The following is a 16361-nucleotide window of genomic DNA, read 5'->3' as shown; positions in this document are numbered from 1 at the left end:
AGCATGTTAATATCATGGTGCCATCTTGGGGACATGTTTATATCATGGTGCCATCTTGGGGACATGTTTATATCATGGTGTCATATTGAGAGCATGTTTATATCATGGTGTCATCATGGGAGCATGTTAATATCATGGTGCCATCTTGGGGACATGTTTATATCATGGTGCCATCTTGGGAACATGTTTATATCATGGTGTCATCATGGGAGCATGTTAATATCATGGTGCCATCTTGGGGACATGTTTATATCATGGTGCCATCTTGGGGACATGTTTATATCATGGTGTCATCTTGAGAGTATGTTTATATCATGTTGCCATCATGGGAGCATGATAATATAATGGAGCCATCTTGGGGACATGTTTATATCATGGTGCCATCTTGGGGACATGTTTATATCATGTTGCCATCATGGGAGCATGATAATATCATGGAGCCATCTTGGGAGCTTGTTTATATCATGGTGCCATCTTGAGAGCATGTTTATATCATGGTGCCATCTTGGGAGCATGTTTATATCATGGTGCCATCTTGGGAGCATATTTATATCATGGTGCCATCTTGGGAGCATGTTTATATCATGGTGCCATCTTGAGAGCATGTTTATATCATGGTGCCATCTTGGGAGCATGTTTATATCATGGTGCCATCTTGGGAGCATATTTATATCATGGTGCCATCTTGGGAGCATGTTTATATCATGGTGCCATCTTGGGAGCATGTTGGGAGCATGTTTATATCATGGTGCCATCTTGTGAGCATGTTTATATCATGGTCCCATCTTGGGAGCATGTTTATATCATGGTGCCATCTTGGGAGCATGTTTATATCATGGTGCCATCTTGGGAGCATATTTATATCATGGTCCCATCTTGGGAGCATGTTTATATCATGGTGCCATCTTGGGAGCATATTTATATCATGGTCCCATCATGGGAGCATGTTTATATCATGGTGCCATCTTGGGAGCATATTTATTTGCTGATTAAACTGCTGTTATGAATTGAGAGGCAGTCCATGGTTAACGTTGATGAAAACAATGTTGCCTTGTGCAGAACTGGGTCAGGCGGGATGGGCTGTACACTAATGTTTGCTACATGCAGGGATAGCTAAAAACCTAAACGGATGGACATGTACCCGTCATACAGGGAATAATATTTGAGGATGTGAATAGGCATCAGTGGGCCATATGTCGGTTACGGAAACATATTCCTCTTGTTTCTCTTTGATTCTATTAGTGTCTGCTCTCCTTCCTGACGAGGACACTGTAACTGCCTATCTGAGCCTGGTGAAGTCACTCCAGCCGGGCCTTGTCTTGTGTTGTCCTGTGTGTGAGATTGTTATTAGGGGCCGTCAGGGGCCATGCCCAGATGTCTTTCCTTATTCTTCCTGTCAACGTAAATCAGGGCAATGACGAACAGCTCCGCAGGGACGCACACACACACACCAAACAACTACAAACAGACGTAAGGATGCACCCAGTGAGAAGATGTGTTCAGTGCCAGGGAGGAAGCAGTTACATCCTCAGCAGACCTATAACCTCACATCCTCACACTGACAACACACTGCAGCCTGTAGCCAGGTGTAGCCTACACCCTACACTGCCAACGTAGCGCTCAGCTAATGCTCAGTCAGGTCAGTGGATTTCAGAGAATCCTGCCATACACTACTTACATATTCGAGAATGATGGATATTTGGAAATGGATATGGAAATCATGCTTGCATCTTCCGTTGTGCTCGTTTATTTTCAGGTTGTTGATTTTCCTTCCCGGCAATAAGCAAGCAGATGGATCCTGTCTGAGGCTTCAACATGAAGTAACCCCTCAACAACATACACTCGCTCACTGTGTCCTCAGTTGAGGCAGTGAGTATATACACATACACAACACACACATCATCTTATCCAGTTTCCAGTCGGTACGAGCACCTCGTCCTGGACTGACACAAATCCCTTTCCTGACAGGGACACTATTGTTTCCTCTTTTTGACGCCTTTTGGAGGCTATTAAGAGATTGGCGGGCCCCACCTCACAAGCCCCCCCCCCCCCAGTCCTTTTCCCACACTATCCTGTCCTCTGGAATGCCCTATTTAAGGAAACAAATTATATTATAAAAAGACTCCAAAATCATATGCAGAAAATATCTCTGCATCCACCCAGGAGGCCTCATCTGTTGTGTCAAGGGTTTTGTTTTTCTTGTGAGACCGAGGGAACCTTTGAAGGGAGGTGGCTGCTTCCGGTTATCAATGCAGGACAGTGGTTTGGATCTTCACAGTATGTTTTTCTTGTCATTCAGTTATTGGAAATATGGGGATAAATGACTCCTTGAACGAAGAGACACTCACAACATGTTTGTTCATTATTGTCATTATAGAGCCAGGTATTTCTACTGACCCTGTGACCACCTGACCAGGAAAAACTCCCAACCCTTGTAAAGGTTAGAATTAGGGCCCAGAGTTTTCCTGACTAGTTGGACACATGGGATATGGAAAAACTCTGGTGCAGTCGTTCTCCTCGTCTCACCCGTTTGGAGATCTGGATGTCCATCATGAAGAAGTGCACGTGTTTCTCTCCTTTGTTCAGCGCCAGCTTCTTGGTCATGACGGCCACCAGCATGGCGGTACAGGCCACACCCTGAGGACAGACACACAGACAGTCACACCACCGTCACCATGATTACCACCACCGCTGTTTGTCATCCTCCTCGTGTCCCTTTGTGACCCGTAAGAGCGGGAGTCAGAGTCGGAATTAACAAAATGATCATGTCAACATTCAAAATTAGCCCTATAGCTTCAGGTCTGCTTGGCTAACATCAAGATAGACACCGCAATTCCTTTTCAAGAGGTTATTAAATAGTTGTGACTTGCTATAACTTGTACAAATATGGTGGGCCTATTTTGCCTATTTCGCCAAATAATACTAGTTACACTGAATTGACCTTATGTTTATGTGAGAGTGAAATTGTTAATCATATGCCACTGTGCCACTGATATAGTAGTATGGTTTACTCTGAGAATAGCATTGTGCTATTGCTGGATAGGGAACAACTAAGTGCTGACGAATGCTCAGGAACCGCACAGGGTGAATCAGAGTGACTTGGCACTAAAAGTGACTATATTTCAGTGTGGTACAATAGTCTCAACACACTAATTCTTACTTTGAAATCGTAGACTACACCTCTAACCTATGGGGGAGATATAACATACAGTTGAAGTCGGAGGTTTACATAAGCCTTAGACAAGTACAATTAAACTCAGTTTTTCACAATTCCTGACATTTAATCCATGTAAAAAATGTCCTGTCTTAAGTCAGTTGAGATCACCAGTTTATTTTAAGAATTGGAAATGTCAGAATAATAGTAGAGATAATTATTTATTTCAGCTTTTATTTCTTTCATCACATTCCCAGTAGGTCAGAAGTTTACATACACACAATTAGTATTTGGTAGCATTGCCTTTAAATTGTTTAACTTGGGTCAAATGTTTTGGGTAGCCTTCCACAAGCTTCCCACAATAAGTTGGGTGAGTTTTGGCCCATTCCTCCTGACAGAGCTGGTGTAACTGAGTCAAGTTTGTAGGCCTCCTTGCTCGCACACGCTTTTTCAGTTCTGACCACAAATTTTCTATTTGATTGAGGTCACGGCTTTGTGATGGCCACTCCAATACTTTGACTTTGTTGTCCTTAAGCTATTTTGCCACAACTTTGGAAGTATGCTTGGGGTCAATGTCCATTTGGAAGACGCATTTGCGACCAAGCTTTAACTTCCTTCTGCTCAGCAAGGCTTCTTCCTTGCTGAGCGGCCTTTCAGGTTATCTCGATATAGGACTCGTTTCTCACATTGGATATACTGTAGATACTTTTGTACCCGTTTCCTCCGGCATCTTCACAAGGTCCTTTGCTGTTGTTCTGGGATTGATTTGCACTTTTTGCACCAAAGTACGTTCGTCTCTAGGAGACAGAACACGTCTCCTTCCTGCGCGATATGACGGCTGCATGGTCCCATGGTGTTTATACTTGCGTACTATTGTTTGTACAGATGAACGTGGTACCTTCAGGCATTTGGAAATTGCTCCTAAGGATGAACAACACTTGTGGAGGTCTACAATTTTTGGTTGGCTGATTTCTTTGGATTTTCCCATGATGTTAAGCAAAGGGAGTTTGAAGGTAGGCCTTGAAATACATCCACAGGTACACCTCAAATTGACTCAAATGATGTCAATTAGCCAATCAGAAGCTTCTAAAGCCATGACATCATTTTCTGTCATTTTCCAAGCTGTTTAAAGGCACAGTCAACTTAGTGTATGTAAACTTCTGACCCATTGGAATTGTGATACTGTGAATTATAAGTGACATAATCTGTCTGTAAACAATTGTTGGAAAAATGACTTGTGTCATGCACAATGTAGATGTCCTAACCGACTTGCCAAAACTATAGTTTGTTAACAAGAAATGTGTGGAGTGCTTGAAAAAACTAGTTTTAATGACTCCAACCTAAGTGTATGTAAACTTCCGACTGTAGTTAATTTACCATTGAGTGCAATTTTCTATCAATATGTACTGTAATTGCACAAAGCTCACAGTTGTACCAATGTGTATCTACCTACACTGTAATTGCATTGTACCTGCCAGTGTAATTACTGTGAAAATACAGTATATGGTTTTAGAGACACAGTGTAATCATATCATTTAAAGATTAGACTGGTTTGAAAATGAAAACTGATTTTTACCTGTTTTCCTTCCCTTGTTTGCATTAGTAAAAGAGAGAGAGAGATAAAAGTCTGATAAAGAAGAACAATAATATTAGCATGCACGCATAGGCTCACAATGAAACACAGGTTACAGTCTGGACACAGAGATAATGCCAAGAGTCATTCAGATGGATGAATCACAAATCCTGCGCTAGTCCCCTGTCCTCTCCTAAGAGCTTCCTAACATCAACCAACCCACTCACTGGTATTGGGAGGGGCATGGGCATGACTAGAACCAAAGATTCAGTGTGAATCTGTCCGAGTGTAATCTGGGAATTTTGAGAGACACAACATCCTTCCCAGGGATCCATTCACACCCCACTGATAGGATGTGTGGTGAGCACGTTGCTCTGCTCACCTCCCCAACACAGCTGGGGCACTACCAGAGAGGCAGGCTAGCCCAGGATAGAGGTGTTGAGCCTAGGGGTCCTTGACAGCCAAGAGCTACAGGTGTGAGTACTGCTTCACTCATTGTCCAAGAGAGCTGCCCTGTTGGGAGTAGGAAACATTTTTCTTCCAAGTCATGGGCACAGGTTGGCACGCCCTCCTGTTCCAGTGGTGCCAAAGGCTATAAACTACCTAAAAATGGAAATGGTGGAAAGTTTCCCCTTAAAAAAAGGGGAAAGCTTATATAAACAAGGGGAGAGGGAGAGAAAGAGGAGTGAAGGATAATTTTCCACTGTGTCAGGGAGGTGTCTCAGCCTGGCTCTCAGCGCCCCTCTGTCGGTCTTGTGACTCTCCGTCGCTTATCTGTTCGGATCGGAAACGGGCAGATCTGAGGTGAGGAAGAGAGCCAAGTCCTTACAGCCCAACAAGCAGAAAACACCCAGATACCTCCCTCCCTCTCCCTCTCTCCCTGTACTAGTCACATGGCCCTAAACCCTTCGAAGTGCAAGATCCTGTTGGTAACATGTATGAGAAACCTGTCCCTGCATGTCCCCTTATGAAAAATGGGAAAAACCTGCAAGTCTGTGAAAGTGTGAAATTCCTTGGAGTCATTGTGCAAAACATTCTGCAGTGGGACGAACAAATCGATTCTATGATTCGTAAGGGAAGTAAAAAGTTGTTCTTCCTACGTCAACTTAAAATATTTAACTTTCCACAAATGGACCTGGTCGCCATCTACGTTCAACCCTGCCTAGAGTATACCGCAACAGCTTGGGACAGCTTCTTGACTCAAGCCCTCTCTGAGCAACTCAAGCCCATACAGAAGCGTGTTTGCAGAACCATCCCTGGCACGGCATATCCTGGAAACAACAATGCTCTGTCACTATCACTGCCCTCACTTCATGAGAGAAGAGTGAAACTGTGCCTGGACTTTGCTTTCTCCCTGTTCAAGTCCCCCTTCAGAGACTTGATACCTGCCTGCCGAGGACAAGTGTCAGACAGATCCACCTTCTCTCTATTCCACATGCCAGGACTGAGAGATATAAAAGTCGCCCATTCCATACCTATATACAGTACCAGTCAAAAGTTTGGACACACCTACTCATTCCAGGGTTTCTTTATTTGTACTATTTTCTGCATTGTAGAATAATAGTGAAGACATCCAAACTGTGAAATAACACATATGGAATCATGTAGTAACCAAAAAAGTGTTAAACCAATCAAATTATATTTTATATTTGAGATTCTTCAAAGAAGCCACCCTTTGCCTTGATGACAGCTTTGCACACTCTTGGCATTCTCTCAGCTTCATGAAGTAGTCACCTGGAATGCATTTCAATTAACCCTTGTGTTGTCTTCAGGGTAAAATAATGACCCGCCGGTATGTAACAGCAGAGAAAACGCCCTAAATTATATTTTTTCAACTTGAAATTGTATGACTTTTCCTAGAGTGACCCCAACATTAGAAAAAGTGAAACATCACCTTTGTTCATATTCCCATGTGAGCTTTACACCACCAGGGTACAAAGATTGTCTTAGGGTCATTTTAGACCCGGCAGTTATAAAATCATTTACAAACCACACACACACACACACACACACACACACACACACACACACACACACACACACACACACACACACACATACACACACACACACACACACACACACACACACACACACACACACACACACGCAAGATATTGAGATTATTGATTGAACTTTATTGTGCATGTGCAGCATCTCCACGACCCCACACATGACTCAAGTTCACAGACAAAATAAATAAAAAATCAGACAAAATAAAACAAAATTTCAGACAAAATAAAAATGTCTTGAAAGCATTGTCTACTAATGGGGAATACAGTCAGAGGCAATAAAGGTAGTGCAGTTGACAGTCCCCCCAGTTCTCTCTCTTCGTGCCATGACTGCACGGTTCAGTGCCCAACAGGTCGTAGATCAGATTTATTCAGATGTCCAGGAGGAACAAGAGAACAAGAAGAAGATGAGGAAGAAGAAGAAATCCCCTAAGCTGACAGACATTTTTTGTCAAAGAAGAAGCAAAATAACATGGTCCTTGTCACCATATGACAACCAGGGCAGGATGGCAGCACAAAATGTCATAAGGATGACCACAGGGCCCACAAGACATGCAGTTTCTCATGCCCAGGACATCGCCTCAACATTCTACATGTTCATCACACCAGCCATCGAAAAAATCATCCTGGAGATGACAAATTTGGAGGGATGAGATTGACCTGTGTTCCTACATAGGGCTGATAATCTCAGCGGGTGTGTATAGATCCCGAGGTGAGGCTACATGAAGTCTCTTGGCAGAGAGTGGAAAGGTGATTTTCCGTGCCAAAGTCTTTCACACTTTCTCAAGAATGCTACGATTTGATAACCATTAGTCAAGACCTGCAAGACGTGTGAGAGACAAACTGGCGGCCATACGAGAGGTCTGGGAGAAGTGGGTGAAGCGTCTGCCATACCTCTACAACCCTGGGCCAGTGGATGAGTAACACTGAAGTAACAGTGGATGAGCAACTGATTCCATTCAGAGGTAAACTTGTATTTTCATATCTGTAATGTAAGTGATTTTCACTGTTCATTTTATTATGTATTGCTGTAATATCATTAATGTATGTGATTGTTTTCTGTGACACTGATTCTAATTACTGATAGTGATCTCTTTTGTCAAAAGGTCGCTGCCCTTTCCGGCAGTATCTGCCCAGCAAGCCAGCAAAGTACGGCATCAAGATATGGGTGGCCTGTGACGCACAATCCAGCTACGCTTGGAAGATGCAAGTCTACACAGGGAAGCCGACCAGTGGAGGCTCGGAGAAGAACCAGGGGATGCGGTTGATGTGACCGACATACTGAGGCGGCACAATCTCAAGTGTGACAATTTCTTCACCTCTTATGAACTCAGCCAGCATCTCCTGAAGAGGAAGATCACCATGGTTGGCACAGTTAGAAAGAACAAGACTGAGCTCCCCCCTGCACTCCTCACAACAAGGGGGAGAGAGGCCTTCTCATCAAAGTTTGCCTTCAACCCCACCACCACTCTAGTTTCTTACCTCCCAAAGAGGAACAAGAATGTGGTCTTCCTGAGCATACTGCACAAAACGGCTGAGATCAGTGATAGTGAGGACAGGAAGCCAGCCATCATCCTAGACTACAACCACAACAAAGGAGGCTTGGACAACCTGGACAAGGTGATTGGAACTTACAACTGCAGGAGGATGACAGACCGCTGGCCCCTGGTCATCTTCCATAACATCATTGATGTGTCCTCATACAATGCCTGTGATATGGAACAAGATCGACCTTACCTGGATGCCTGATAAGCAGAACAAGAGGAGGGTGTTCCTGAAGCACAGGGAAAGGCACTTGTAACACCACACATTCAAAGAAGGGAACGCTTCCCCTGCACAGCAGCCTCTGCAGCGCTTGTGAAAGCTGTTCAGGGGGCTGAATCTTGTCCTGATCCACCTGAGGCTGCGGCTGGGGCAGGCAAGAGGAGGAGATGCCAATTCTGACCCCAAAGAAGGAATGTAAAATAAATACTATGTGCTGCACATGTGAGAAATACATCTGCAAAGTCCATGCACACACACTTGCATACTGTCCTACATGTGCTAACTAGAGTTGATTGATTTTTGTACTTCACGGTTTTGTTTTGTATTTATTATTTTATTCTTATTTATTGTTGTTGTTTATACACCTCGTGGGTGGGGGCAATGGTTCAAAAAAAATGGGAGAAGACTAGTATTACAGTATACAAGAATATATCACTATGTTGCCAAAAAATGTCAAGGCTGCTATTGTTTCCCTTCAGTAAAATGCATTCAAACTACTTTCTGCAAATTTCTGCTACTTTCTTAGGCTTTACAAGTGCAATCTCTTGCAAAACAAATTTTTTACACCTATGCAGTACCTTTAGCAATAATAATAATAATAATAACAAACCTCTACTTTAGTAAAGAAAACAATTATGACAGGTGTGTTGTAATAAAAATGTGTGGTGTCCACTGATTATATGCAGTCTTTCTGCATTGGGAAGAGAGAAAACCCCGATATTTACAAAGTTTGTGATGAATGACAGGTTGTTTCTTCATGCAAAATAGATTTGGGGTTTAAAATTCAATTAAGCTGCTTTATTTTAGGGGTCATTTGTTACTCTTAGGACAAGTGGAGTATACAAACAAATCAAAACATATTATATTATTCAAAGTAGCCAGCCTTTGCCTTGATGACAGCTTTGCACACTCTTGGCATTCTCTCAACCAGCTTAATGAGATAGTCACATGGAATGCATTTCAATTAACAGGTGTGCCTTAACAGGGGTGGTATACAGAAGATAGCCCTATTTGGTAAAAGACCAAGAACAGCTCAAATAAGCAAAGAGAAACGACAGTCCATCATTACTTTAAGACATGAAGGTCAGTCAATGAGGAACATGTTAAGAACTTTGAAAGTTTCTTCAAGTGCAGTGGCAAAAACCATCAAGCACTATGATGAAACTGGCTCTCATGAGGACCGATAAGCCATCCCATCTGCTTAGTAGTACTATCATTTATTTTTCAACAGGACAACAATGACCCAAAACACACATCCAGGCTGTGTAAGGGCTATTTGACCAAGAAGGAGAGTGATGGAGTGCTTCATCATATGACCTGGCCTCCACAATCACCCGACCTCAACCCAATTGAGATGGTTTGGGAAGAGTTGGACCGCAGATTTAAGGAAAAGCCGCCAACAAGTGCTCAGCATATGTGGGAACTCCTTCAAGACTGTTGGAAAAGCAATCCAGCTGAAGCTGGTTGAGAGAATGCCAAACGTGTGCAAACTTGTCATCAAGGCAAAGGGTAGCTACTTTGAAGAATCACAAATATAAAATATATTTAGATTTGTTTAACACTTTTTTGGTTACTACATGATTCCATATGTGTTATTTCATAGTTTGGATATATTCACTATTATTATACAATGCAGAAAATAGTACAAATAAAGAAACCCTGGAATGAGTAGGTGTGTCCAAACTTGACTGGTACTGTAGAAAATAGTAAGAATAAATAAAAATATTCTTCCATTGTAAAAACCTATCAACTCTTTGTACTCAGCATCAACCTACTTAATTGAGATATTGGCCTATATTCTTACTGGTGAGGGTCCATTGTCTTGTGAACAATGGCAGTTGAATATGACAATATATCATATTGAAACTCCTTTGTTCTTTTCTATGACAGAACAAGACCTGAAGTGTATTATTTAATGTCATTTCCATGGCATCCAGACTGCTTGAACATAAGAGTTACAGCACTTTCACAAATTTCAAATATGTTTACAGTGTTTCAAATGAGCTTTTTTTCTACTGCGTGTACCTTTCTTACCAGTGGGTGTAACCAAAGTGTTTGAGTCACAGACATAACAATACATGAGTCAATAACCACACTGCTTTCGTCGTTCGACAAGAGAAAGGTCATATGTTATCATGTAGAGCACATTGGGGCTGCATTCTGTAAGAAACGTGCTATAAAAATAAAGTTCAATACTATCAGTGCCTGTACTCTTTGAGTTCACCCATAAAACCAGTAAACTCACTGTAACCTTTCACATCTCCCCCTCCCCTCTGCTCAGTGCCAAGACATCTACTCCAATGTGTGTGTGTGTGTGTGTGTGTGTGTGTGTGTCACTTCTCTGACCCATTACTCAACACCCCTTATCTCAGAGGTGTGTGAACAACCAAGACATTGTCAGGTATTCTTCCCTGAACATGTCATATACAAGCTGATAGTGGGGAACACAATAATACAAATACTATTAGAGTGGTACAATAGTGTTAAATTCATTTTCAGAATAGAATAGAAAAGCTTCAATATGAAAACTACAGCTACTGTACTTTAAGACATCATAGCATGCACTGGCAACACACAGGGGGCACATGCTGTAATGTAGGACATTGTAAGCATGCCATAATGGAAAATAATATAGAAAGAGGCCAAGACAAGAGAGATCGATGGGAGTAGCGACAGGCAAACAATGAGTCAGCAGCAACAGTACTGTACATGGCGTGCTCTCTGCATGTACCCAGCAACTAACCGCCAGCATCAAAGTCAAAATTGGGACTGGGTGGCACCAAGCACCACTGTATTTCTACTCTAAGTAAATCACTTTCTGCAGCCACTTCAACGTAATAGGTACTTACAAAACAACCAACTCAAGAGCACTGACTAGTGTTTCAATTTCCCTCTATTCTTCTTCATTTGATCACCCTGTTGCAGAATAACCTACCTGCAATGCAGTGTGTCTGAGGTTTAAAAAGGCTTCTGAAGTTTGTAATTTCCACCTTGAAATTTCAGACATGATTTTCCCTTACAAAAAATGTATCAACCCCTACAAAAATATCCATTAATTAACTAAAATCCATTTCGTAATTCACATTTCCTGTTGCTGCAGGATTATTGCCCTGCTGTAGCAAACTGGCTCAAATTTTGATCATACTACTGTACACCTGCAGAGACATGAAGCCATGTACAGTCCATGTATATTATTTAGCCTGTTTACTTTACAGTAATGTTCTGCTTTAAAAAGCCATTGTAACCTTTAAGAAACAAGCTTTATCATGCTTTGACACTCAGGCTAGAAACTTTATTTTCCCTATCTCTCCATTCTCCCCTCCCCATATAGTTACCATGACTCCATATAGTTACCATGACTCCGGTGAAGAGGCACACCACTTTTCCACAGCTGGTTTTGGGGGACACGTCCCCGTATCCCACTGTGAGGAAGGTGATGGCAATGAGCCAGAGAGCCGTGTCCATACGACCAGTCTGCTCCTGTGTCTGCCTGTAGAGGGCCACACACCCTGGGGTCACTCACTACATACACAGATACATATGTCTTACATGAAGATATTCATAGATTTTATCGATATTATATAGACATTACATTACTAACAAGATCAGACCAATAGGTAAAACAAAAACAGAGATATATTAAGTTGTCAAATTTGATTGTCAAGAACTCCAGTCATTTTATTGTGTAACTATTTTTTCTATATTTTTTTAAACTTTTGTTTATTTAGTAAATGTTTTCTTGACTCTATTTTCTTAAAACTGCATTGTTGGTTAAAGGCTTGCAAGGAAGGATTTCACTGTAAGGTTGTATTCGACGCAGGTGACAAATAAAATTTGATTCAATTTGTTTTGAGATTTAGAATCTTTATGGGCATCCAAAGATCAAAGTGTTGTAGTTACAGTTAGACTGTGAGCATCTGTTTATCTGTCAGTGGCTGTGGGGTCAAGGAAGGACCTGTTTCAATTCCAGAAAAGAGAAAATGGAAGTTGAATTGTCTGGACAGATGGTGAAATTGACTCAAAAATGTATGACTTTTGTAAGTTGTTGTTTTCTCAGAATCTATTTCAAAACTATTCCAATTCAATTTTCATCTTAAGTCTTCTATTGCCGACAGGGAAGTTATAACGCATTATACCTGTCGGGTGTTACTCAGAAGTCTTACAATCTGTCAATCATCAGATCGTATAACCAAAATGTCAGTTTGTTTAACATGCAGCTTGATTAACTAACACGTTTGATTTTCTCTATGTAACTGAGATCTAAGAATCCCATCCCATTGTAAGTTCAGCCTTAACAAATGACCTCACATTGGCCACAAGCAGACTTCAGAGGCCTAGGATGGTATGTGTTGGCTCGCAATGAAGAGTAATTTTTCGGAGTAACTCAACAGAAAACTATCAACTTTGAATCTGTTATTAGACATCCTTTCTGAATGGGAACTCAAATTGACCATCAATATTTGAAGTAGAGTGAGCAATTGATTGCCCCAGTCTGTTTGTAATAAACTTTGTGTACGTGTGCGTGTTTCTGTGCTGGCAGTAGTAATGTGTTATATTTAGATTTTTAGCAAACTATTTTCATCTCTCACTGTGTGTCCTCTTTTTCTGTTCTGTCTATCACACAGACGTCTGTCTGTGCCTGTGTATCTCAAACAGGAGATTGTGTGCGAGTCATGCAGTGTGTGTGTGCATGCATGTGCATGTGAGTGTGAGCATGCGTGTGTGCGCCCCTCCACCCTACCTCTCACAAAGTGTGAGCATCCAGGAAGAGATGAGCCAGAACAAGAAGATGAACACCATCAGCGTGCGCGCCGGGTACTTGTTCATCAGCACCTTGAGCACGAAGCGGAACGTGAAGTTGATGTTGTTGAGCGAGCCGATACTCCTATAGGAGGCACTGAGCAGCACCTTGCTGTGCAGTAGGATCGTCCTGTGGACCAGGTACAGCCTGAGGAACATCAGCGCCGACAGTAGCAGCTCTGTGTCCAACAGTGCCTCCCCGTGGCGGGAGGACACACACAGCGGCGCCGAGTTGGAGGAGTTGACCTCTACCCCCTCCCTAGCGATGGGCGCAGGGACACCCACCTCCCAGTAGGTGCCCACGGGATGGATGGCACAGACCAGCAGCTCCAGGGAGATGCCCAGCACCCTGCGGCTTGTCATGGCGATGCGCCAGTCCACCTGGTTGTGGTCAATGATGAAGAGCTGGAGAAAAAGTGAGGGGTCGGAACAGGGGCGACAGGGGAGATAGAAGGGGATGAGGGCGATTGGAAGAGCCAGAGGGATAAGGAGAGTTAGAGGGAGAGAGGGGGAAAGAGAGTGAAAGATAAATAAAAAGAGAAAGAGAGAGAAATTGCAAGAGGGAAAGGGATTGAGTGGGAGAGCGAGAGAGAAGTAGGAAAAGAAAATGGAAAATTGTTCATTTGATTTGAATCATTAAGTAAATGCTGATGATTAACTATATGTGGGAATAGGAAGAACAGCAACGACAGAAACATGATGCCAAGGCAAACAAAGTCCCACCCAAGCAGATACGGAGGCAGTGAAAGTCAAGATTGTGGGGGTTGTAGGCGACACAAGCCCTCTCTGACTCACAAGTCTTAGATTCTAAATATAATCCTGTCTGATCCTAGTCTGACATGACACAACTCCAAGAAATCACTTTATTATATCACTAAGGAAAACGAAAACCAAATCCCGCGCTGGCCAAAACCTCCAATTCTTGTCGTTTTGAGGTTTCTTCGTAACTCTTGATATTTGAAACTGCCGTAAGCATATTAGAACACTCAGTTCGTAGTCTTGTTGCCCTTGACTGACTTTCCCATTGCCCAATCACCAACCAGTTCCTGCAGCAGAGGGGGAACTTCAGTCACACTCTTCCCCTTGATATTGCCACACCCTTCCCTTGATATTGCCACACCCTTCCCTAATTGTTGCCACACCTTCCCTTAATATTGTCACACCCTTCCCAAGATATTGACACACCTTCCCTTGATATTGCCACACCTTCCCTTAAAATTGGCTCGCCTGAAGCTTGTTGGTGAAAGTTAATTTCCTTACCTTTCACCTGTGTTTATAGAAATTCAACTGTACCTCCATCTCCTGTGTTCTTATAGACCAACCTCAAAATACAGTCCTTGACCAACCAACCCTAACCAGTTTTTATGATCGGGCTATCGTGGTGGAAAGGACAACAATGGAGTACAGATTCCCAGCTGACTGAGGGCTCATCTTCAGATAGAGAATGAGGGAGATTACACATCAAATCAGGTGGATGGAAACGAAGAAACCATCCATCCCAGTCCCACTCCAAGCCTCATTTCAGAAATGGATTGGTCCAAAACTCTACAATTACCTATTCATATGAGCTCAAGCCTAAACTCCAGTTCCTTGTGCTCTACCTTCATTCCCAGCCTCAACTACATTACCCTTTCAGTCTACAACTCCACCTCCACTGCAGTACCCTTTTAGACTCCACCTCCATTTCCACTGCATTACCCTTTCAGACTACAACTCCATCTCCACTACAGTACCCTTTCAGACTACAACTCCATCTCCACTACAGTACCCTTTCAGACTACAACTCCATCTCCACTACAGTACCCTTTCAGACTACAACTCCATCTCCACTGCAGTACCCTTTCAGACTACAACTCCATCTCCACTACAGTACCCTTTCAGACTACAACTCCATCTCCACTGCAGTACCCTTTCAGACTACAACTCCATCTCCACTACAGTACCCTTTTAGACTACAACTCCCATCTCCACTACAGTACCCTTTTAGATTCCAACTCCATCTCCACTGCATTACCCTTTCAGACTACAACTCCCATCTCCACTACAGTACCCTTTCAGACTACAACTCCATCTCCACTACAGTACCCTTTTAGATTCCAACTCCATCTCCACTGCATTACCCTTTCAGACTACAACTCCATCTCCACTACAGTACCCTTTTAGATTCCAACTCCATCTCCACTGCATTACCCTTTCAGACTACAACTCCCATCTCCACTACAGAACCATTTCAGACTACAACTCCATCTCCATTGCAGTACCCTTTCAGACTACAACTCCCATCTCCACTACAGTACCCTTTCAGACTACAACTCCATCTCCACTACAGTACCCTTTCAGACTACAACTCCATCTCCACTACAGAACCCTTTCAGACTACAACACCATCTCCACTACAGTACCCTTTCATACTACAACTCCCATCTCCACTACAGTACCCTTTCAGACTACAACTCCCATCTCCATTGCAGTACCTTGTGCAGTCCCATATCTAACTTACTAATGGTAAGTTTGTCAGGTCTGCAGTAGTCAATGGAGTCACCCTAGCTCCAGTCCCAGGGACCAGCCAGGCTCCTGTGTAAGGTTACCCTGTGCCCCCTAACACAGAAGACCCAGTACCTCTAGTGGTCAGTGGGTCAGTACCTAAAGAGGCAAGCTGACCTCACACTGTGGCTGGTGGCCCATTCCAGTTCCTGTGGACAATGGCCAACACCTCCACCAGTGGCCATCAAGCAAACACCTCCACCAGTGGCCATTAAATCAACACCTCCACCAGTGGCCATCGAATCAACACCTCCACTAATGGCCATCGAGTCAACACCTCCACCAGTGGCCATCGAATCAACACCTCCACTAATGGCCATCGAGTCAACACCTCCACCAGTGGCCGTTGAGTCAACACCACTAATGGCCATTGAGTCAACAACACCACCAATGGCCATCGAGTCAACACCTCCACCTGTGGCCATCAAATCAACATCTCCACCAGTGGCAATTGAGTCAACACCTCCACCTGTGGCCATCGAGTCAATACCTCCATTTGCCATCATTTAATTTT

General features: G+C 43.0%; 1 protein-coding gene across 2 annotated transcripts in view; it reads right to left on the bottom strand.

Moving 5' to 3' along the window:
• kcnn4 (potassium intermediate/small conductance calcium-activated channel, subfamily N, member 4) overlaps positions 1 to 16361 on the bottom strand; it is a 44400-nt gene that overhangs the window by 16736 nt on the left and 11303 nt on the right. For both annotated transcript variants that reach the window (XM_036942767.2, XM_036942781.2), the window contains 3 exons: positions 13245 to 13708; positions 11858 to 11993; positions 2527 to 2637 (listed from right to left, as the gene is read on the bottom strand). In XM_036942767.2, the coding sequence (XP_036798662.2) occupies positions 2527 to 2637; positions 11858 to 11993; positions 13245 to 13708 (711 nt within the window). The remainder of the gene's footprint in view (positions 1 to 2526; positions 2638 to 11857; positions 11994 to 13244; positions 13709 to 16361) is intronic.

The sequence above is a fragment of the Oncorhynchus mykiss genome, chromosome 2, assembly GCF_057628025.1.
Source record: "Oncorhynchus mykiss isolate SJ-2025 chromosome 2, ASM5762802v1, whole genome shotgun sequence".
Taxonomy (NCBI): Eukaryota; Metazoa; Chordata; class Actinopteri; order Salmoniformes; family Salmonidae; genus Oncorhynchus; species Oncorhynchus mykiss.
This window is presented reverse-complemented; position numbering and strand designations above follow the sequence as displayed.